The sequence below is a fragment of the Solea senegalensis genome, linkage group LG7 (assembly GCF_019176455.1).
Source record: "Solea senegalensis isolate Sse05_10M linkage group LG7, IFAPA_SoseM_1, whole genome shotgun sequence".
Classification (NCBI taxonomy): Eukaryota; Metazoa; Chordata; class Actinopteri; order Pleuronectiformes; family Soleidae; genus Solea; species Solea senegalensis.
In genome coordinates this window covers 23,311,092-23,334,789 of record NC_058027.1, presented here as the reverse complement: position 1 = coordinate 23,334,789, position 23,698 = coordinate 23,311,092, and the positions used below count along the sequence as shown (strand labels likewise).

The following is a 23,698-nucleotide window of genomic DNA, read 5'->3' as shown; positions in this document are numbered from 1 at the left end:
ACACAAAGAACAACATCAGTTTGACACAGGTTTGATTTTATTTAGTGACCGATCGACTGTTGGACAGAGATAGTCCCGGCGTGTTGTGAACAGACGCGACAAAGATTTAAGCACCAACGTGTTTTGTGGATTTGTGCTTCAGGAATGAGACACCGAGTGTTTCACTGAGTGCAGGAAGGTGCTTCATCTCCAGAATTCCCTTTTCTTTAAAGTGTTGTAGCTGCTGTGTTTTACATTTCTCATATAACACTTTGGCCATTCTTGTTCCTCTAATATCTGTGTTTGTGTCTCATGGTTGTTGCGAAGTAAATGGTCAGCGTTGTTACAGTGTGAGCAGCTGTAGTTGGTATCAACAACAGGATTTTCTACTCAGTAATGTTTCAGTACATTAGAGAGGAACAGAATCACTACTTTTAACTATAAATGTGCACATTCAGCAGACACGGCTTCCCTCTTTAGTCATGTGACTGCCCTCATGTTACAGGAGCAGGTACCGTCTGAGGGCTGTGTTTTAGACAATGGCTTCCTCTGTGTGCGCACCACTATTGCAATAGTAACATCTCTAAAACAGTATCTCAATATAAAAATAAAATAAATAGCAAATTTAAAGCCGAAAAATATTCCCTAATAGCTCGTTACATGGTTTACAGTATGTGAATGACCTACAGCAGAGTTTCCATTGTTCTTCAACATGAACATGATGCAAGGACAAACTTTTCTTTTTTACTGCAGTTTTGTTGAAATGTCTGTTGCCTTTGCTGTGTTGCAACAGACGTTATCAGACGTTATCACAGGAGTCCTCTAGATGGAGCATGTCAAGAGTGTGTGTGCAACTCTTTTTGTTCTGCCCTGCACTTATTTTTCAGGGTTGAATGTGTGTGTGTGTTTTATCTATACAACTTTAATCTCAGAAAAAAACCCCAAATGAATGAATGAATCTGTGTAATCTAACTACAACATAGTGCATGGGTTTCTGCTGCCTTAAACAGCGGGGGGGGGGAGCTTTCGCCTTCTCGCAGGAGTCACGTAGACGGAGTAAAGCAGCTCCTACTGCGTGACACTTCGACCAGACAGGTTTGATTGGGGAGGGAAAGAAAGGAGAGAAGAGTGAAGGTATAGAACAGAGATGAGGGGAGAGAACAGAGATTATGAGGGGGATTTAATTTGTTAGGGTCTATTTATTGTTCAGCTCCTGTCTCATTCTGCAGCCGACAGCTGTGATGAGTGCCGCTCCTTTCCCACTGCCATCCTCCGACAGCAGGAAGTTGACGTTACACTGAGGCGCCAGTTCTTTAACTGTCTGGTGCATGATCCGGGAGAAACTGGATAAAAACAAATAAAACATAAGACAATGTGTTACACAGTGAAGTAAAGTAGAAAAAGAAACAGAGCTACTGGCTCTATATTCCTGTAGTGAATCAACTTGTAATAGAGCATCGGATAGTCTTGGCATTCAGTCCTCGGGATTTCTGCCTTGATTGTATTCTATAGCCTGCAGAAGCTTCTCACGGAGACTTTCTGCACGTGTGTACTTGTTCATGTTTTACTACAGTTGGCCTGAATCGGCCTGCAGGAGGAGGAGAAGCGAGAACTGGTACAAACTTGCATCATATGTTGGTATGCAGGTGTGTGAGTTCTCCCTCTGAACAGGAAACCGCCCCTTCTGATGCAAACATCCAGAATTTTCCCGATCATAAACTGAAGACATTGCGCAATTTGTTCATAACAAAAATAACTTAATTTTAGTGAATTAAGCTTGATTTTTAAAAAAGGTTTTATAGCAGATATTGGAAAATGAATCTCTACAACACCTCGTCTTTAATGTCATAACTGGAAGAGTGGGAACCGCCTCTGTTGGCACAAACTCAGTCTTTGTTTCCACGGATCATAAACTGAATGGCATTTGTACCATAATGTAACATGACCCATAAAAAAAATCACTTTATTTCACTAAATAATATTTGGTCAATAAAGGATTTGTTTTTATAGCAACATGGTGGAAAAGAGGAAACAAGAGAATCTAATTCCACCTCAGATACTGTTTTTCTACTTGCAGCTGGTGGCATACATAATGATTAGGTGTCACACCTAATCATTATTTATGCCATAACAAAAGCATGAGTCAGTATGACCTGGATGCAGCAAGGAGCAAGAAATGATCGTAGCAAACAGCACACATTTAAGTTTCTCACGACACAGCTAAGAGAGAAAAGTGTTATTATGACAATAATAAAAAAATCATTTAACGGCTTCCCCGTGTTTGTATGTGTATTTGTTTTCTCATGTGTGATTTCATACACTTCATACACTGGACAATCAGCGGTTTCAATGAATTAAACGTACTGTGGATGTAGCTTGTAAAGTGTCCCGTCCACCCCTACGGTGATGTTGAGATGGTCCAGTCCTCGGTTCTCTCTGATCTTATCGGCCACGGCTGCCATTCCCGCGCCACAGAGCTGAGCTGCACGACGTGACACTGCTCCACACACCTAACAATAAAAAATAAAAGAGAACGTTATCATTATTATTGCAACAGTTTGCTGAGACACAAGTGTTGAAAAATAAATACAACTCAACTCTCAAAAACTCAAACATGACTGTTTCTAATACAAAGCGAGTCTGATAACGATTTAACTTTAAAATAATGCAGTCACGACAGTAAAGATAATATTGTCTCCAAACACAATGTGGGGAGCAAAACTGGTCAAGAGTTTGCGTTGGCTCCTTCCACTGATGAATTATCAAGCAGCTAAAAATACTTTTTTTATATATATATATACATACATATTAGGGCATTAGTGGGGACTTGGGGGCAAAGTAACCTTAAAACATCTGAAATTGCCCTTAAAACAGAAAAATAGGGGCTTTTTGTGTCCCAAGTCTCACAGAATCTCACCTCTTTGACGATGATACTGTCGTCACAGGTGCTGTTCAGTCCTAAGTGTTGCAGGATGGATCTGACCTGCAGCAACGCCAGTCTGTCACTGGAAAGAGGGAAACACACAAAACAAAAGTCTGAGCTGAATCTTCTGTGGATAAAAAGCAGCAGAAGCTTTAAATATAAGCGAAGATAATTTGTTGCAGATGCTGACTGGAGTGAAGTCTTTCATATTTTCGACGAGCATGTTGAGACTTGACACCAACAAAAGCAAAGTACTACAGTAGTGTTGTTTTTTGTTTTTTGTTTTTTTTACCTCTCTATCTGGGAAAGGAACTTTGTTTCAAAGATGCTTCTGGTTTTCAGAGTTTCAGAGATCTGTCCTCTGAACAGGAATCCTTTCCTGGTCATGTCGATGAGGATGTTTCGCACGATTTCACCGAGGTACATGCCGCTGCACATTTTCTCATATCTGTAAAACACAGGCAAGCACAAGACATGCACTTAAAATAAATGACACATAAATACTAGAAGCCAGGCTAACATAGCCTGTAAACAAAGGTGTACATAGTAGTAGATGGGAGTGGAGGAGGAGGTTACCTCTGTTTGCCTGGATTGAGTGAGAAGTCATCCACATTGCGGTCGTACTCTGTCCTAATGTCGTCGAGGCATCCGTTGTCTCCGAACGCCCCCCACTCCATGTTGACACACATGCGTCCGCTGTCGCCCTCTATTGTTTCAATGTTCCTCATCTCCTCCATGTAACACGCATTACTGCCGGTGCCTGTGATCACACACAAAGTCACGTTAGATGAACAGAGCCCAGAACAAAAAAAGAAGAATATTTAGTTGATAAAAAGGTGAACTAACCAGCAATGAGTCCGATCTCACAGGTGGGTTCTTCATAGGCACAGGTCATCATCGTTCCTACCGTGTCATTGACTACGGCGACAACATCCAGGTCAAATTCCTGAAGAAAAAAAAAGTGTGTGTTTACACAAGAGGTGACAATTAGGGCTGAACAAATCATGGAAATTTCAAGCAAAACGCAATATGATTTACAGCAATTTTCAATTTGAAAAATTCAAGCCAAAATATGTATCAAAATACCATTTTTAGATTAAATATTGTCCTGACCTACAAATCATGTTCTACAGACTGAAGAAAACATCTTTGTTTCACAACAGATTTACACACACAGCAGGCACTTTAAATGTGAGAATAATTGTGTAAGAGTTATATTATTGTGTCAAAAATAATCGCTATTAGATATTTATTAAGTTTCGTACAGTACAATTCCAATATTCTACCTCTCTCCTCTTAATGGCATCCCTCAACAGTCCCACCACATCCTCTCCTTCACAGTCCGTGGCCTTGAAGCCTTTGGTCCACGTCACCAGGATTCCCTACAACACACACAAGAAGAAGTTATCATTTATCAGTTATTGATACATAAATTCTTACATAGATTCCGCAAACGAACAACTACAACAAGGAAACGCGACAATTATGTAAAACTGAAATGCCAGACTAGTGTTTTTATGTACAAATGAAAATGGGATAAATTGCTGAGCAAATAACACACAGGACTGAGGGAGAGGGAGGCTCCGCTATCTTGTATGTTTCTGCAACACTGTCAATCTGTCAAAAACTGGTTCCGCCTTTCAGACAGTTCCTCCAATCCTCATGCAGAAGCTCAGCATCCGCGCCTGCCCACTGCTTCATTGACTCCCAGAGAAGCTGAGCTTCCCTGGTGTTTACGTTTTTTTGCCGCAAAAAAACTATTCTGTGTCGTCACATAGAGAACAGTTGAAGCTGTGTTTAAAAACGAGTGGTTTTAATGCGGAGGCTGCTACGGGAATACGAAAAACCACGGAATACAGCTGATTCTGTTGTCTTAACAACAATGAATGGAAACACACAAAGTTTGAAAAAGTCATATTGTGCAAAAATTTCTGCTTGAGATCGGTGGGAAAGTTGGCACATCAATAAAAGTTGTGTAAATGTCAATAAAAGAGAACATTAAGAAATCACATGACTGAAAAGTCTGTCCCACTTCCACATTTTTCTGAATTAGAGAAATAGTGGAGATGTCAGCTGCAGCGGTCCAGAGGAGGCACAGTATATGTGAACTGATGAGGAATGCACAAAACAACAAACCGAACAACAAAAACAGTGCTACACGTTGAAGAAAGAAAGCAGCAGTGCGGGACACACTGTGGTCTACAAGGAGGAAGTAAACTGCACTCACAGCGTCCAGGCTGGTCTGTCGACAGGGAAATGAGAAAGTGAAGCCCAGAGGAAGTCGGGTGTTCTTCATGCCCATGTAGTCCAGGAAGTCACTGATGCAGTGAACAATGTGATCAAACAACTGGAACAAGAAGAAGAACAGTTAGTTAGTTAGTTATTAGTTGTCACTCCCCCACAACTTAAGGTGTATTGGATTTTAAGGTGGAGATATTTGTGACTGCATTAGTTTTCATAATTGCCGTCAGTTTAACGTGGATTCTTTGCTCTCACCTCCTCTCCCGTTCCCTGCATCACTTCCAGAGGAATGGCGTAAATCTTGTTGTGCATCTCCACCGATCTCTTCTTTCCAGAACGAATCTTGACCAACAGAACTCTGAAGTTGGTTCCTCCTAAATCCAGAGCCAAGAAATCACCGTACTCTGGATAACGAAGAGAGGTAGAAAAAACAGATAATGACCTCAGGTCTCTGCTGCTTCTTTTAAACAACGGTGCACGTGTGTAGTGACAAACTGAACGAGTATTTATGTAGCGTATGCGTCACCTGTGCCATCAGGAGTGCTTCGGACAAAGGTTGGCAGCATTTTGACAGTAGCGGAGTCCTGAGTGCTCTTTGAGAGTCCATTTTGGATCTCGATCCTCATTCGATTCTTTACCTGAAGAGAAAACATCATATGTTAAAGCTTTGGTCTTCGTAAAAATAAACAATGCAACGTTATGTTTATGTGTCCTTGATTTAAAAACAGGCACTGTCGGGCAATACCATCACACCTGACTGAGGGAGTGTTTGTGTGTATACAGCAGCAGTGCTGGGGTGGGTGGTCAAGAAGAAGAATTGATCACATCAAACTGCTGAACAATCTGTGGGTTTTTTTGAGCAGTAGAATTCATTTCTGAAACGTTTGCGGACACTTCCGGAACTTGTTTTTCACAGTGGCTTGAATGTGATGAACATTTGTTTCTACACAAGTTGTATCAATGTGAACAAACGCACAGAAACACACGACAGACTCTCTCTCTCCTCACCTCCAGTAGCTGGTCAGTGTTCAGGTGGAATTCAGACAGCATTTCGTGGATTTGTCGCGACTGGTCGGCGAGTCTGTAGGCTACAGCCGTCACCATGGCAGCTCCCTTCCCACTGCCACTCTCTGACAGCAGGAATCGAACATCACAGTCCGGGACCAAACGGCGCACTGTCCTATGAAGACGGCGGGCGTACCTGAAACAGGTGTGGGGGTTAAGAGCTGAAACTTTAACAGATACAATAACAGACAGACAGCAGTTCTCACTGATGTGAACGCCTGTATTTTACTCACTGTGGATGCATTTTGTAGAGAGACCCATCGATGCCGACAGTGGTCCGCAGACGTGACACACCTTTGTTCTCCTTGAGCCTCATTAGGATTGCAGACAGTGTGGAAGCGATTAGGTTTGCAGAGCGGAAAGACACAATGGCACAAACCTGAGGGAGAAGCAGAGGAGAGGGGAGGAAGTCATCAGGCAGCATATTCTAACGAAATGATCAACACCGCAATGTAACCTGAGACTTTAAAGCAGGACTATGGTGTTAGCGGAAAATCAGCCTTGCAATATTAGGGCCACTGACCAGGAGTGAATGGCAAGAAATTGAAAAACACAGAAGCATGAAAAATGGATGCCGACCGGCATGGACATGGCTCCACGGGTTGTCGAAAAAGCAACCAGACTTGCAAAGTTCCACTTTAATAATAAAATCATACATATATTGCAGGAATATCTGCACTCACGCTTCAAATTTAATGTGCACATAGCAAAAAATATCCACACACAAGTTGTTGCTCTCCCAAAAAACAGGTATTACCTATAGTCTACCAGGTTTAAAAGTGAAATCATGGAAGCAGGACAGAAATAGCAGTTAGCCACCGGGGGGCGACTCCTCTGGATGCAAAAAGTCTGCAGGAAAATAAGCCCACTTCTCTCTTGCTTTATAACGTCAGTAAATTTTTTTATGAAAGGTTTGTGATTAAGAGTTTTGTTAGGCAGCAACGACTGGTGTGCAGATTCTTTCTGCTATTTATCATTTTGCCAAACCTGCTCAGCAGCCAGTGTTTATTGAATTTAGACACACATGCCTTTGAGACACTTTTTAAATCATCTAAATGGAGAAAAACACTGTCCATTTATTTTTTTCCTTTTTCCGTGTCAAATAAAATCACATGATTCAAAGCAGTGTCTGAGCATCAGTACGTACATGCTGCACAGCCACACAGTCTTCATCAGAGGGCTCCACTCCAAGTTTGATTAAAATCTCTTTGGCTCTGGTCAGTCCTTCCTTGCTCCTAACGTAACAGTTCCACAGAGAGAGGGCAATGATTTAGTTTTGTACATTCCTTATTAAAAAAATCCAGTACAATTAGTACAGTTAGCTGTGGATTGACTTACTTCTCGATGGCCGAGATATGCTTGGTGTCAAACTTCCCTTTCGTGAGCAGCTCAGGTGTGATCCTGCCCTCAAACAGCATACCCTCTCTGGCCATTTTCACCAGAATGAGACGAACCAGCTCCCCCATGTACATACCACTGACCATCTTCTCAAAACTGCAGCAAAGGAAAAGTGCTGGTTACATCTATATCTCTCCATCTGTGTCTAGTCCATTTACATTTACTGAATTAATTGTGGTATTTCATGTATATTCTGAAGCCAGGTCATATCTATAGAAGTGGTTTCAGTTGGTCTGTGTTAAATATCTAAAGCAAGGAGGCTGCAGCAGCTGCAGAAAGACAGAGAGACATAATTCAGCCACTCCTCTTTGTCACAGACACACTGTCTCCTTCACAGCCACTTTACAGACACCATTTGCATATGTTACTAAAACAAAGCCGGTATGACACAGAGAAGGCGACCAAACAGGAACTTTCACTTCTTTAGCCTTTGAATAATCAAATACGGCTAAAATTCAAGCTCATGAAGTAACTTTGTTCACATTAATTTCACAAGTTAACTTAAAACGGTTGCAAAATAAGCAACTTAAAACATAAATGTTAAAAAGGTTTTCCAGGTCATGTCAGTCTTTCTCTCCACCAAAATCCAACATCAGCAGCAGTAGACGGCGAGTGACTGGACGCTAATCTGAACCTGTGTCGTGCAGCTTAAATCTGATGGTTTTGTGTTGACCTACAGCTGTTTGCCGGGGTTGAGCGAGCCTCGGTCTATCTCTCGGTCAAACTCCGTCCTGACGTCCTCCAGCCTGCCGTCATCTCCGAACGCCCCCCACTCGGTGTTCACACACATCCTGCCCTCGTCTCCCTCCACCTGGTCAATGTGACGCAGCTCCTCCATGTAGCACGCGTTGGTGCCTGTGCCTGAAGAAGAAAATACACTCGTTTGACTTGTTCTAGTTTAAAGTGCAACAACAGAAAAACACACACTCTGGAACGGTTTAACAAAAACAACGTTTTCGTACCGATGATGATGCCGACCTCGCAGCGGTGATCGTCAAAACCACACGTCATCATCGTTCCAACCGTGTCATTCACTACAGCCATGATGTCGGCATCATAGTCCTGAGAGAATAAAATGCATAAGAAATAAGTCATTTGAGTCCCAGCACAAGGAGACTGAGAGTACAGTAAAGAGTTTGGCATCAAATGAGAGAAAAGTTAAGAAAACTCACCCCTCGTTTCTTAATGGCTTTGTTGAGCATGTCGACGACATCCATCCCCTCCACTCCACTGGCCTTGAAACGTTTTGTCCATGTGATGAGATAGCTCTGTAGGCGGGCAGGAGCGAGAGAAAGAGGGCACAGGTGTTAAAGAAATGTCTACTGTGCACAGACACACGGTAAAAGAGGGGCAGATATTATGCGATTTTTCTCTTCTCTCTGCTCCTTTTCAGTCTTTTCATGTTTTTGGTATTGTTATTTTCATTAGAAAGATTTGTTTTATAGGTTTCATTTTTAAATGATAAAATAAACTTGACACACAAACAAGAAATGCAACAAGAAAAATCTATAAAATAAAAAATCTATTGCTGTGCAGAGCCTTGATAAACAAATCACTGGATTATTCGATTAATTGATTATTAAATTAATCGTCAGCTATTTTAATATGGTATTTTTTATAAATTAAACAAGCTTCTTGATGTTTCTGCTTCTTAAATGTGAACATGTTTTCATTAAAAGTGAAAAGTGAAAGTGACCAAACAAATACTCGATTAACTGATTTTGAAAATAAAAAAAAACAGATTATTACTGGATAGTGTTGCAGGTTTGATCGACGTGATTTGAGTGTTACCTCGTCCAGTTTGGTCTGCTGGCACGGGAAGGAGAAGGTGAAACCAACAGGGAGTTTCTTGTCTTTGATGTTGTGTTTTTCCATGAAGTCTCCGAGACATTCTGCCACGTGGTCAAACAGCTGGAACAGCATGTGTGGAAAGAGAGGTCACGTTTAAGAGAATCTGTGTGTCTGTTTGTGTTTGTGTGTGATTATTTCAGAATCAACCTACTCTTGTCCCAGTGCCGTGAATGATGTCCTCTGGAGTATCGTAGATTTCGCTCTCCATCTGAACGGTTTGTCTCTTTTCGTGGCTCACTTTGACGCGGAGGATTCTGAAGTTACTGCCACCCAGGTCCAACGCGATGAAGTCACCTTTCTCTGTTCAGACAGATCGGGAGAACAATGTCATTTTGCATTCATGTATACAAGTGTTGACATTTATAACAGTAACTTTAAACCGGGCTTTTCACACACAACCATCTCTAGGGTTAGTGGGTGTCAGTTCTCTGGATGAAAAATGCCTTGCTGATACCAGAGATCAGAGGACATAGACTGGTTTGAAATTATAAAATAGTAAATCACAACATCTACTCAAAACAAAACACACCAATGCCAGTTTCTGCTCACCTGTGCCATCTGGGATTGATCTCACAAACGTCGGCAGCATCTTCAGGGCAGCGGTGGGGTTAGTGTCCCGGCCCAGTCCTTGGGCCAACTCCATCCGGAACCGGTGCGAGATGTCCAGCAACGTCTCATCAGAGAAGCGCATGGAGTAGAGGTACTTATCGATCTGAGATGACACATCAGATAAAAACACACAGAAGCATTATTTGTCTTGACCATTATTCATCAGTGCATTACAATAATTATTGTCCACATCCTTTGCAGTATTTGCAAACCACATAGTCTTTTGTTTGCATTTGCACAAGGATGTGGTTAAAATGACTCACTCTGCATCCCGTAAGATTTCAAACCATCCTTTATTATGAGCCACTTCCTGATTGAGTGCAATACACTGAAGTGACGCAAAAATGGATTACAGCCATAAAGCGAGAATTACCAAAAGAACGTCCTTGAATGAAGCGACCATCACGTAGTCACCTTGTACACGTAACGCAGAGTGAAAACCAGAGCACTGACACAGTCCCTCAGCTCTGTTTTCATGGGCAACATTATAAATAAATGTGTGATTAGGCCAAAAAAGGGATAAATTAGGCCTGAGGTTTTGTGACTTTTCTGACAGATGTCACAATTTTGATTTGATAGGTGACAACAAATGTTTAAGGCAAGGTCCAGTTCACTATTCATCATGCAGTTGGTAAAGAACAGAATGTGACGTAGGAGCATTCCCACACGACACCGTCAAACCTTTAACTCCTCTGTATTCTGTTGGGAGGGTTAGAACTTAAACTTAGGAGTTACTTTTATACTTTTCATAGAAGATAGAACATTTAAAAAGAGAATAATTAAATAAGTTAAATTGTAATTTGCCAATTGTGTTGTTGGAAATTCTTATTGTGATATCAAAATGATGAATTGTTCAACCATAGTATATATCAAGTACCTCTGTATATACTCAGAATGTAAAAATGTAAATAAAGGTCTGCAGCAGAATTTCAGCTGAGTCATGTTGTGGGCCGTTTACGTCTTCTTTAAAAGGAGAAGAATATTTGTTACACAGTTGGAGAACGATGTCTTTGTAAATAGCATGTAAGAGCACAAATGTCTGAGGTGACTGTATCAGACTGATGTCAGATATTTAAATTTGGGATATTGGTATCTGTATTGAACACACAAAAAAGTGGTATCAAGTGGTGCAACCTCTAATATCCAGCATCAATAATGGAAGAAGAGAAGAAAATAATTAGATCATTTCACACAGTAAGGGCACTGTAACCACAGATGCACCGTCCGGGAGGTCACAACCTCAGGAAATCATCTTTACTTGGCTGCAGAAACTGCCCAGTGTTGAAAGCGTGTGACGGATAAACGCAAACAAACTGAGCTCTGAGGAAGGAGTGGCGTGAACCTTTAGGAACCTTTAGGAACAGGATGTTAGACAATCCTGCTGAAATACACTGTTGCATCAAACAGTGTGATGACGCAAATACAAGGCATTTTATATACATATATAATGCCTTGTATTACATATGTACATATACATATATATATTTATATATATATATATATATGTTACAAGGTCACAGATAACACAGTGTGACTTGGACACTGTGATCCCGTAACACGTGACTGTCTGGTAGAATGACTCATTGTAAGTGGCAGTGATAGGAATTCTGTAACTTCCTGCCCCAGGAGTCACACATTAACTGTACTTCCTGTACAGCAGCTCTGGTCTTTGGTAACTGGACCGGGACAGTATTACACGTTTGGGGGCGTGAAACTGTTTACAGGAAGGAATTTGCACCAGTTGGTCACAGAAATCGGGCAATTGAGTATTGAGCAAGTGTGTCAGCAGACACTGAAGTGTTTTTGGACATTAACAGCAGATTTGTACCATTTTAAAACACAGCAAACTACATAAATAATGTCAAACAAGTAAATCCAGTACACATGAAAATATAATTAAAAGAAATAAAGACACTGCCAATCACTTCCCCTGCACTCGTCTCATCTTAAAAGTTGTTCTTTTGTGTTTGTGCAGTGCAAAAAAGAAGAAAAAAGAAAAAGTAGTGTGATGGTTTTAGTGCGTGTAGTGAAGGGTGTCAACAGGTAGTTAAACACTATAAACCGGCCGTGAGCCAACGCGGCTGCCGTGTAGCATCAAATACGTGACAAGAGTCCAGCCTTCAAATTACCACGTAGGTGTTACATTCCATACACTTTGTCTAAATGTGGAGTGAGCCTCTGGGATGGAAGCTCATTAACACATGCTCTTGTCAAACAGAGGGCCACAGCTGAGACAACTCATTCTGTTTCACCCTCATAAGCTCTGGAAATGACGTTAGCGCAATAAAGCTGCAGGACAGTGCCATAAAAAAGGGCCCGTGTCCCTCACTGTCATTTTATACTAAGATCTAGTCTGTGCTTGAAAACTCCATCCTCACTATCTGTAGCGAATACTGCACTGCACTCCTATCTTTCACAAAACAAATCACCAAAATAATGTCTGCCTATTGGATGTTTAGACCATTTAAAACCAAACTAACTAGAGCAGCTAAAAGACAGATTATAATATACATACTGTATATTCACATATGTCGATAAAGAGGAAACAAAAACCCAGAAAATGTGGTTTTGCCATGTCAGCCTATGACAAAGCAGCAATACCACAAATATTTGATGGTATTTAAAAGTATTTTTGGAGTTTGACCCATCCATCTTCTTTCACAACTATAGAAAATATGAATCCCACCCAAAAAAATGTAGATGTGTTAATGATTTAAGTTTACAGCTAAATATGAAGTGGAAAAAAACATTGCCTTATTTTATGGTTCTGCACTGGAACTATTGCACCTTGTTCCATTTATAGATAAGTGTGATACTGTCATTGGAGCAAATTAAGCCGTGTAAAGTTCATGTTCATGTTCACTGCCGGTGATTCTGTCGAGAAACAATAATTTGTCTGTCTGCAGCTTTGTGGACGACGTGTATTCTGATTTCAGTGGTATTGGTTGTCATTTCCATTTTATCTCTTCTCCATCTTCTCTGACACAGATCGAAGTTACAGGAAGTTACAGACGACAAACACTGAGGGCCTCATGTTAAACAGAGACCATCAATTCCTCGGCCTAAATTAATCCCAATTCAGGACAGAATCAGCATTTCTCTCTAGTGATTGTATACTATCCCTTGCCGACAGTGTCAGTCTGTTCCAGAGGCCTATCTTTCACGAGGAGCCACGGTGACCTCGACCTCTAGACACCAAAATCTGAGCAGTTATTCCAAACATTTGAGTCAAATTTGAAAGGAATCTCTCAAAGTGATTAGAAGATGAATTCACAAGACCAAAAACGTGTGCAAGGGCACAGTGACCTTCATCGTTAAATGATTTCTTCATGGCTTACGTGAGATATCGCATTCCCAAGGCAAACAAAGGGTTTTCTGAGGTCACAGCCACGTTTAAAGTAAAAACACTTGATTTTTAATGCTCAAAGTGAACTAAACAAAAGAACAGAAGCTCAAGCTCAATTGATTCCATGTGACATTGGCTTTTGCCCACCATCAGTTTCTCCTTCAAGAGAACACTTTTTGTGGTCATAAGAATAGACATTGTCATCATCTCAAATTCTCACTGGTTAAAAACCAACTTGGGTTTAAATAGTTTTTTGACAATGTTTTTAAATCACATGTGCTGCATTATACATGATGTCCTGACTTACTTCTCTTAATGGTTTCATTCCATCTATCACTACTTCCTGCTCTGGAATCTTAATTCTGATGATGGAGACTGTAACTGTAGAACCAGTCTGAGATCATCCTTTATTTGTTGGCATTACAATATTTGATCATGTTCTCAGTCAGTATGTTTACATGACATTAGGAAAAAAAAAGAAGAAAGACTTCATGTGTTAGTCTGACTAAACTGTCTGGGCTTTTAAATACACGTAAACGTGTTAGTCTGACTGAATACATAGCATTTCTCAAAGTCAGACTAACATAGATAATGCCAGGTGACTACTGCGTGAATCAGTTGGACTACAGTTGGCATGTGCTTGCACCACACTTCCCAACCCTGGTTACCTCCTGAGAATAATAGAAGAAGCTGGTACACAGAAGAATAATGTACTAGCAACAATAAAAGAGTAGAAATTGAGGCTGTTGCATTTTTTAGACAAATTTTATGCTCTATCAGTTGAAAAAGAATTGGATATTCTAAAGTTAATGGAGGGTAGACAGACTGCCTAACGTTGGGCAAGGGCAGTATTCCACTTGACTACGTACTGCTGTAGCTTGACTATTGCTGCTTTTCCTTTTCAGAGAGTTCTTGCTCTACTCGGCTCTATTCGGTCAGGCAGAGCACAGACTCTGTCTGACAGTCACTGAACTAAAATCTGGCTGACCGGGTTGTGTTTCAGCTCACAATCGCCGGATTTAGCAGTGCTGTCTCTGAATACACCAGACTCCTCTGCTAAATAATACGATTTTAGACATTTCCTTGCTAAATGTTGGAGGTTCCAGGATTTTTAAGTCTTTAAGTTACCGATCTACAGTGCCACATTGTTCGGTTTGATTCTTGTGTTGTGCTCATGACTCTTGCAGTGACGACACTCTCTGACCAATCAGTGGTCATACCAGTATCGGCTCAGCTTGCTTGGAACCCCGGCAGAGCAGGTACTAAATAAAAGCACCAGACACCAGGTACTATCGCTAATGGAAAAGCAAAACAAACAAGGAGAGTCATGCCGAGTGCCGGGTAATGGAAAAAGATTGAATAGATAATGCAATTGGGCGTCAAGCTAACTTCAGTTGGACCATATTTGGACTAAAACTCCTGAGAATAATAGAAGAAGCTGGTGCACAGAAGAATAAGATAAAAGCATATTTAGACTGACAGCAAGGTCAGTTTTATGCTCTATCAACTTAAAGAATTGGATATTCTTAAGTTAATGGAGGGTAAGAAGACTAAGTCTAATACTAACAAGCTGTAAGGGAGCATATGACCTCGAGTACATCATCATGTCCTTGTATACCAGGTCAAGGGCAGCAGTCCACTCAAAAAAAACATACTCAAGCTGCTGTGGCTTGATTATGACTGCGTGTGCTTGACTGTGCCTGTGGAAACTGCACCGAGTGATCTCAGCGGGATTCTTTATTCAAATGGCCTCTTTAAATTAAGAATGAGCTCCTCCACAGCTAATTGAATGAGAAGCTCATTCTTCTTAGGCAGTCTACTTAAATAACAATGTGGTAGTGGCTGACTGGCCCGGGGCCTGGTTACAAAAGGACAGGATTAAAAGCAAACTTCTCTCCCCACACAGAGAGCCAAGAAAAAGCCACTGAACCAGTGACTGAATCCAGTTCAGGGTGCAGGACAAGAACTCATCATCAGTGTGTTATGACTCAGTACTTCACAAGTACTGCAGAGACCTTGTCTGAGCATCACCTGACCTCATCTCAACTCTGCTGCAGTGGCTTATTTTAGCACTCACGTGAAGATACAGCAGCTGAATTCATCCTGATCTTTCACTGTTAACTTCACTTCTTCTGTCAAACAATTTTAAAAAAAACAACAATGCATAGACAGACTGCAAAAGGCGGCAACTTATCTGACAGAGTTTACACACGATTGTCAATGTCATGATTTTCATCAATGTCAGGGACTGTTTACGTCGCGGACCTATCGTATCCGTCTTGGCATTGTTATCTCTGCGAGGAAGGTCATGTTTTCATAGGCTTTATCTGTAAGTTTGTTCTTCTTTTAGCAACTTCCTGTCCACGGTAATGCGATCACCTAAGTATGTTCCCATTAAATATTGGTAAGAGTCGGCCCGCCGACAATGACGTTGCGATAAATGATCACATTTTCAAGATATCCCTGTCAAAAACTCAACAATAATTTAGTACTGATCTGATCTAGATTACTAGATACATTTGGCAGCAGTTTAAATTAAACACGCTTCAGTCTTGTTGTGTATATCTCTGCGACATCTTAACAGATCAGTTTGTCAAGCTTATGTAATAAGGTAATAGCTTTAAGCAGGTAAAGTTCTAAAGAGATCCAGAAAGTCTTCTGGATCCAGAATGTCAAAACTTGAAAGGTGCCAGTTTGTAAAACACAGGTGACAAAGTGTTTAAGCCCAAAGTCTCAAACCTGAGGCATCCCCAATCGACTAAACATCCAGTTATCTGTCTTATGTTTTCATTTACAGTTTCATTTTGCATAATCCATATGTCTTTTGTTGCAAACTCTAATTTAAATATCGAAATAATTCTGTGAAATATCACAAATGCTATTAAAGCAATATCACGAATGGAATACCGTTCCAATAGCCCACTCCTCCCCTACGGAACAGTTGCTCTTTTTAAAAGGGTTTTTGAATTATTTGACCTCACTGGACTCTCAGTGGTCTTCTGAGTTATTCACCTGGTTTAAGCCTTGGTGGACGTCTAAACTCTCTGAATGCTTCTGCTAAAGCTTGACAAACAATAAATGATATGAATCGCAATTGTACGGAAGAGGATTAGGGTCAAATGCCAATGGCGTCTGTTTTTTTTTATTTTTGCACACATGACTCCATAAAGGCCACAGTTTCCCCTCTGACACACAAGTCTCTCAAATCCCACCAGGAGCTTGTTTTAAATATCAGGAGGCAGATTACACTCTCCAGCTATCCCTCCTTCCCCTTTTCCTTGCACACACACACACTCTCCTTCTCCCTCCCCTTTTTGTCTGCCCCCTCCCTCCTTGTCACTGTCAGGTCACACTGAAACCCGACTCCTTTCTTTCATTGTGTGTGTGCAAGTGTGCGTGTGTGTAGAGCCTCACCGGTGTGGAAAACTACTGTCCTCTACACCGCCCTCTACCGCCACCTTCCACTCTCCTCTCTCTGTTCACAGTTGTGTACACCAGTCTTATTGTTACCTACGCTCAGTGAACGAGACACTGCTTTGGTTTCTCTCCCTGACCTCCAACCACGGTTTGGAGGAGCGAGACAAGGACAGTGCAGTGGATTCAGTCACACAAGGCCCATAATAATCCACCCACTCACAGACACAGTGATGAAATCATTTCATTAACACTTTCACTCGCTTGGAACATGAGCTGTGTGTTGAAGGGCCTGTTCTTTGAAAGGCTACACAATAGGTACACACCTGATACTACCTGTGTGTGTGTGTGTAGGAGCCATGTCCTCCTGACACCTATGGTCACATGATACAAAGCTGGCCTATTTTAAGGAGGCAGGGAGAGGGAAAGACAGCAGGTATGAGGAGAAAGGGAGGGAGGGAGGTGCGTTGTAGTAGATGAGATCTTTACTGCAGATAAATGGATTGACAATTCAGGCAAACTCAAAAGTGCAGCAAAGGAGAGGAGAGGAGGAAAGGAGAGGAGAGGAGAGCAAAGGAATGAAGTGCGACGGCTTTTTCCATCTGCACAAGAAAACCAGCAGAGCCTTCACTTGGTAACACTGTGTGACATCATCATCAGGAGACCTTAAAGGGACCCTGCACCGTATTAGGAGCACATGTTGCAAAATGGGTCTGGAAGTATTTTAACCTCTAACGATGACTCAGTTTTTTGTTGTTTTTTTTTGGTTTTTAATGGAACATTAGATTAGGGAGGCACATGTGATGACTCTGCCGTCGCAAACTATTAAAAGCTGCTGTGATCTGAGCCTGAGTGACACACTCACCACTGTGAGAGCGACATAACTGGTCCTGTCAGTTTTAAAAAGAAGAGGTCTTACAGCGGGGAGTTATGAAAGGCTGCAGTTATGAAAGACACACATTCATGGTGTTCACGTCGCCTCGTTCTCCTCCTTCAAGCAGCACTCGTGCTTCACACTGTAAGGATTTTCAAGGACTGGTCTTTTAGTCTATTTAAGGGGGAAATGAAAAGAGTATATTTCTCAGATTATCACAATGACAATCAGTTATTAACTGTAGGCTACTTGGTTTATTTTCCCCTTTCTGCTCAAAGGTATTTTATTATCAATATCAATATAACAAAGGTTCAATATATAGCGATATAATATTATTTAACCACTGTGCAAACATTGAGATACAACAAATTATCAAACACTTACTCGATTAATCGATTATTAATTGATCATTAAAGAATTAAAAACATGTTTTCAGACTATTCTGCTTCTTATATGTGAAAATGTTCCGGTTTCTTTGCTCCATAAAAAAAATAAATCATTACTCGATTAATCAATAAATATTTCAATTTCCATTCAATTCTTTATTGCAGACTCTCAGGAGGTCCACTAACATACAAAAGTACAACCACAGCTATCAATTTAGTTATTTAATTTAAACGTTCATATGGAGGCTATCATACCAATGCTTTCTGTATGCTCGACAGATTAATCAATTATGAAAATAATCATTAGTTGCAGCCCTAATTATTGCTATGCATGCTTTCTGACATTTACCGCAATGATTAAATACATCGAATGATTTTAAACTTCTTTTTTTTTTCCCTGTGACAGACATATCAACTCCAACAACAAAGAAACCTTTGCTTTGCTGAAATAGTCAAATGCTGCAATGCCTCAAGTTTATAGGGTGTTGTATTTGTACTTGTTTTATGATGAGTCACAGTGAGGGATACAAGATTATTGTTTGCTCTGCTCACTTCAATAAGTTTAGAAAAGAGTGAGCCCAGCACTGAACCACGATCATCATCGGATTCCCAACAACTCTTGAGCAAAGATAGAATTAACATAACATCAATAATGATAATTGTCCAGATGCTTTTTGATGCTTTCACTCATGGTGGACCCGTAACAATTTAACATGGTTCTCAGTGCTTGAGGTAGAGTGATGAATTGGTTGGGCTGTTTATTCAGGTCAATATTTGCTTTTAATCGTCTTTGCCTGCTAGTTATTTGAAACCTGATACATGGTGTCACAGTCTTGTCTTAAACATACATTTTAAATGAATATTCTGTAAGTAATTACACTGCAGTGCAGACATTAAATGCAGAATGGAGAGGGAGACAAGAAAATCAGCTAAATATCAGTTGCCCTGATTTCTACTAATCAGCATCAGTCATAGAAAGACCCTTATCAGTCGACCTCTACTCTATACCACTCTCAAATTATGGCTACGAGCTAAGTGTTTGGTAGTTAAGGCTTGGTAGTTGTTACGCTATCTACTAATTCATTATTATGGCCCAGAATAATCATTTCCCAGGGTGACGTTCACCATGTGACGTTCACTGGTTCTCTCCAGAGTCCAGTGTGTGTTTCTAGTGTCTAGTCTACAGTTTTTATTTCTATTGTTAAAGAAGAACAATGTCATTTGGAAGTGAATATTTAGTTGTATTCACTGAATTCTTGACACATTTGTGTCCTGGAGGACAGCATAATAACAGGACGAAGAAGTTTAAATCATTGTTAAATCCAGTTGGACATTGATTGGTGTTTACCAATTCTGGAAACGAAGATGTTCTCAAATGTCTTGTTTTGTCCACAAACCAAAAACGATTCAGTTTTAATGATTTCTTTGTCAAATGGAGCAATGAAACAGTAACAATTCCAAGTGTTTTTCATTTATAGAAACATTTGATAATTTAATGTTTAGTGATTAATTGATATCAGTCAGACCTTCAGCCCCTCTGCAGTGGCTTCCAGTAGCTTTGAAATCTTTATTTTATTTTATATAAATGTTAAAACGTAAGCCTCTCTCAGATCAACAACACACAGAAATATTCCCTTGATGTTCCAGGTTGTGAATGACGATTTATAGTACAGTAACATAGTGTAACGATGAAAACACATCCACCAACCCAAAACGGTATTTCCAGTACATATCTACCTATTCCTCTATCTATCTGTATATATGTATGTATATCTCTATCATAGCTGTCCACAGTGTACACTTTAACTAATGAGAGAGTTTTTTTTAATAACATCAAAAGGTCCACAAAGGCACGTTCCTTTCCTTGCAAGAATATTTACTCAAAGGCCTGAGGCCAACGGTCAACTACTTTAACTGGTCACAAATAACACTGTAACAAGTAATCCCTTGTCCATAGGGGTTATGTAAAAAATAAAATAAAAGTAAAATAATATATGGGCTACTAAAAAATATGCATCACATCCTATGTCTCAGTCAAATGTGATACTAAAAAACCTCCCCAAAACAAAACCTCTACCTAGATTTTTACCATTTTATTATTTTATTTTACTGTTTTACTTGTTTTTAGGTTTATACTTTATTGCTGTACCTTTAACTCTGTAAAGCACTTTGGTCAACACCTTATTTATAAATGTGCTGTAGAAATAAAGTTGACTTGACTATATGTATATTATTTATATATAAACTTATAAGCACATGATGCCATCTTCATTTCATGGGTTATTGATGTTGTGCAATATCTTGTTACAGACGTAAAGCATTTTTATATAATTTGCTATCACTATATAGATATATTTTATCATCAATTGCTCCAATTTCTAATAATCTCACTTATCAGTCGACCTCTACTTGATACCAGTCCCAAATTATGTAAGAGCTAAATGTTTGGTTCCATTACGGCCTGTAGCAGAACTGATAATGGTAGATATTCAAGGTTGTTGTGATATTGGTAAGAAAAAAAGGATATTGATCCACCCCGACCTTAAATGACTTTCACACACTTGTCATCTCTCAGCTCATCTGTACTTTCGTCCTTGCCTCTGACCTCCCCTCTTCTCCTCCACACTCCTCCCTAACATCTACATCACTGCATCAATCCCACACACACACACACACACTCATACATACATACACAGTGCAGTCAGTCACGTAGCACTGAGAAGAAGAAGAAGTAACCAGGTGAATTCAAAACTCCAAATCTCCTTTGACTCAATACTCTCACTTCCTGGAAGAGATACTGCAACCTTTTCCCCCCTCATGTGTTCACTGAAAAGGCTTCTATTTTACAAGTTTTTTTTCTGTTGTTTGTTGTTTTTAATGTCATTAAAAGGGATCTCAATTGGGACCAACCCGGTTAAGTAAAGGTTAAATTTAAAAGAAATGCCACATGAAATAAACCCAGTGTCCTCTTTAACACATGCTCGTCTCTTGTCTCACCACTCACTTCTGCCTTTTAAGGATTTTTCAAGAATAGAAAAAGAAAGAGAAAAAGAACTCACCCTCTTGACCTGGTCATCCTTGAGTTCAGTGAAGTAATAAGCCAGTAACTGGGCTGCAATCATCCTGCTCCTCTTATTTCTGTCTCACACACACATGCACACACATGCACACTCACTTGAACTCACTCACACTTTTGTCTCTCTGTCACAAGCACACGGTCCTCTACACTTAGATGAAAGGTTTACCAAAGAGAAAAAAGGTTAAAAAAAGATAAATAATGTTTCCTCTGGCTCTTCTGTACAATGTGCCACTGCGGTATAAAAAAATAATCCGACGCGGCTTGGATTAAAATAGCAGGCAGCAGAATAGTGTGGAGGTGAGGTTGAGCTGCTCTTCCTTTCTTGAGAATGTGAATGTAGCCAGGAAGCATGACAGCAAGTTTAGCTGCGCGAGGGACGGCGGGAGGGAGGGAGGGAGGGGCCAGAACACAGGCCACGCCCACAGTGTGTGAGCTCATTGGCTGGAGAGTGTGAGTGATTTGGGTGGGGTACGGGCAAGAGCCGCACCCCCTTCTCTGCTATTGGCTGCTAAAGCGGTGGAAGGTGGAATTAAAGAAAGACAGAAAAGGGGCACTGCGTACTTACAAGTAGGGAGGTGATGTAGTAAGAGGAAGTGAGGTGTGGTGTGGAGGGAGTTTTACTGTTTTACGGTTTCAAAGAAGTTTTGACATTCCGGTCTGTCTGTGTAGGCGAGGACGTTACTCATACGGTCGTGATGTTCACATGCTGGAGAGGAGGGAGAGTGTTTTTTTTATATCAGTGAGCCTGAGGGCATGTTGTGCAGTGGGAGGAATTAAGGCATTATCCTCATCTTTTTTTCTTTTCTTTTTTTTTCAAAGAGCAAAATCCCTGACTTTGGTGAGATCAGATCTTGATTTATAAAGACATAATCACGTCAATTGCTATACTTCTTCAATAGCACATGATGTGGCATTTGAAAATGATGTTTAAGTTCAGAGGGAAAAAAGGTGATCTTGTATTATCCATATCATCCAATAAGTGACATCTTAGAACTTGTGTTTAATGTCTGCACTGGCCGCATCATGAATCTCAAGGATTCAAAAGGGGAATTCAAATTCCTATGGGTGGCATCATGACACTGATGACACTCGGTCTCTTCATCAAAGGACAACATATCATAAAATGACAAATATCACCTCTGAAGTTAGTAAAATATGCAATCTTCTCTCTGGTTTAAGTAGAGAAGGAGAAATATTTTGGTAATTTTAGTCCATGAAGTTTGCTTTTTACTCACTTTTAATCTTTATACTTTAATTTAAAGTTCTTTAATGTTTTCACATACACAAATTCATTAAAAAAATGCTTAGTGTCAATTTGTTTACATTTATATTTCCTGTAACTATTTAATTACTCATTGCTACCAAATGAAATCAGAAGAAGAAGAGTTGGTATTAGGGTCTGTATTTACATAGAGGTTGCACTATAGTTTTGCCATTCATACTCTGCAGCATGGGGTTAAGTGTCTTGCTCAAGGACACATATGGACTAGAAGGGCCACAAATTTAACCCAACCTTCCAGTTGAAAGACAACTCGCCCTACCACTGAGCCACCATGGCTCAATCCTAACTCCTCACTTTTTTAATACTTTAACTTCTAAATCTTAATTACAGAAAATATCATATACTTTAAGACTTTTACATAAGTAATATTATAAAAAGGTGACTTCATCTTCTACAGATTATTACACAAAGTTTTATGGTAAAGCTAAAGCTAAGAAGCTGAAACCTCATTCAGAAGAGAATTTTTTGATGCCACTTTGGAGCTGCTACAAAACCAGAATAAGCACAAACATGCTTGTGGGGAAACACAACATTTTCCTACTCTGCAAAAAAAAAGCCTGCAGTGGCATTTGCAAATACCTGCTTTTTTTAACCAAATGCCTGCAGATATTTGGTGAGAGGTTTCAGGATGTTTAAAGTAAACAGAAGTCATTTAACAGCTTGTGACCAATGAATGTAAGGGTAAATACAGCTGTCTGCCTTTTCTCAGTATCCATAAATTGTATGCACATACAGTCCATACAAGTCTGAGATAGGGCTGAAACTATTAATTAGGGATCAACTTTTTCTTGTTCTTTCATGACAGTCATTTGACACTTGTGGAGGCTGTTGGTTGTGGTTGCGGAATTTCTGATCAACATTTACCACACTTTTCCTGAAAAAGGGGCCGATGAAGTGGAGAAAAAGTCCAACTTTTTGTGAAAAAACATATTGCTAACATACTATATAGCAATAATGATAATTCATAGTTTCATAATAAGTGTTTATTTTTGATATAATAGTTGACAATAAAAATGTATTTATGATGTAAAAATTTACCTATAAATAAAAAAACTGACAGAAATAATAATAACTATGACTTAAATATTGAGTGGAGGGCCGCATGAAATTGATTGGCGAGCCACAAGTGGCCCATGGACCATATGGAGTTTTGATGTAAATAATCAGTAGTTGCTGGCCTAGTCTGAGATGTTGTTCTTTGCAACAAAGCATTTGCAACCCTTTTAGAGGTTAGGATTTCCATGAAGGAAA

General features: G+C 40.1%; 1 protein-coding gene across 1 annotated transcript; it reads right to left on the bottom strand.

The window, feature by feature from the left end:
• Positions 1-19: 19 nt before the first annotated feature.
• On the bottom strand, positions 20-21,496 carry LOC122771883 (hexokinase-1). The gene is made up of 21 exons (XM_044029449.1): positions 21,146-21,496; positions 10,007-10,169; positions 9,609-9,757; positions 9,398-9,517; positions 8,779-8,874; positions 8,569-8,668; positions 8,284-8,467; positions 7,547-7,702; positions 7,356-7,443; positions 6,442-6,587; positions 6,152-6,344; positions 5,670-5,781; positions 5,399-5,547; positions 5,130-5,249; positions 4,189-4,284; positions 3,749-3,848; positions 3,479-3,662; positions 3,195-3,350; positions 2,897-2,984; positions 2,344-2,489; positions 20-1,322 (listed from the first exon to the last, which is right to left on the bottom strand). The coding sequence occupies exons 1-21, from the start codon at positions 21,206-21,208 to the stop codon at positions 1,175-1,177; spliced, it is 2,757 nt and encodes a 918-aa protein (XP_043885384.1). The 5' UTR covers positions 21,209-21,496; the 3' UTR covers positions 20-1,174.
• Between the last annotated feature and the right edge of the window lie 2,202 nt (positions 21,497-23,698).

Coding starts and splice junctions, on each gene's coding strand:
- LOC122771883 (XM_044029449.1), bottom strand. CDS start 21,208: ATGATTGCAGCCCAGTTACTGGCTTATTACTTCACTGAACTCAAGGAT. Junction 8,468..8,568: donor CGAGGTCGGCATCATCATCG/GTACGAAAACGT, acceptor TTTCTTCTTCAG/GCACAGGCACCAACGCGTGC. Junction 3,351..3,478: donor CTCAATCCAGGCAAACAGAG/GTAACCTCCTCC, acceptor TGTGTTTTACAG/ATATGAGAAAATGTGCAGCG.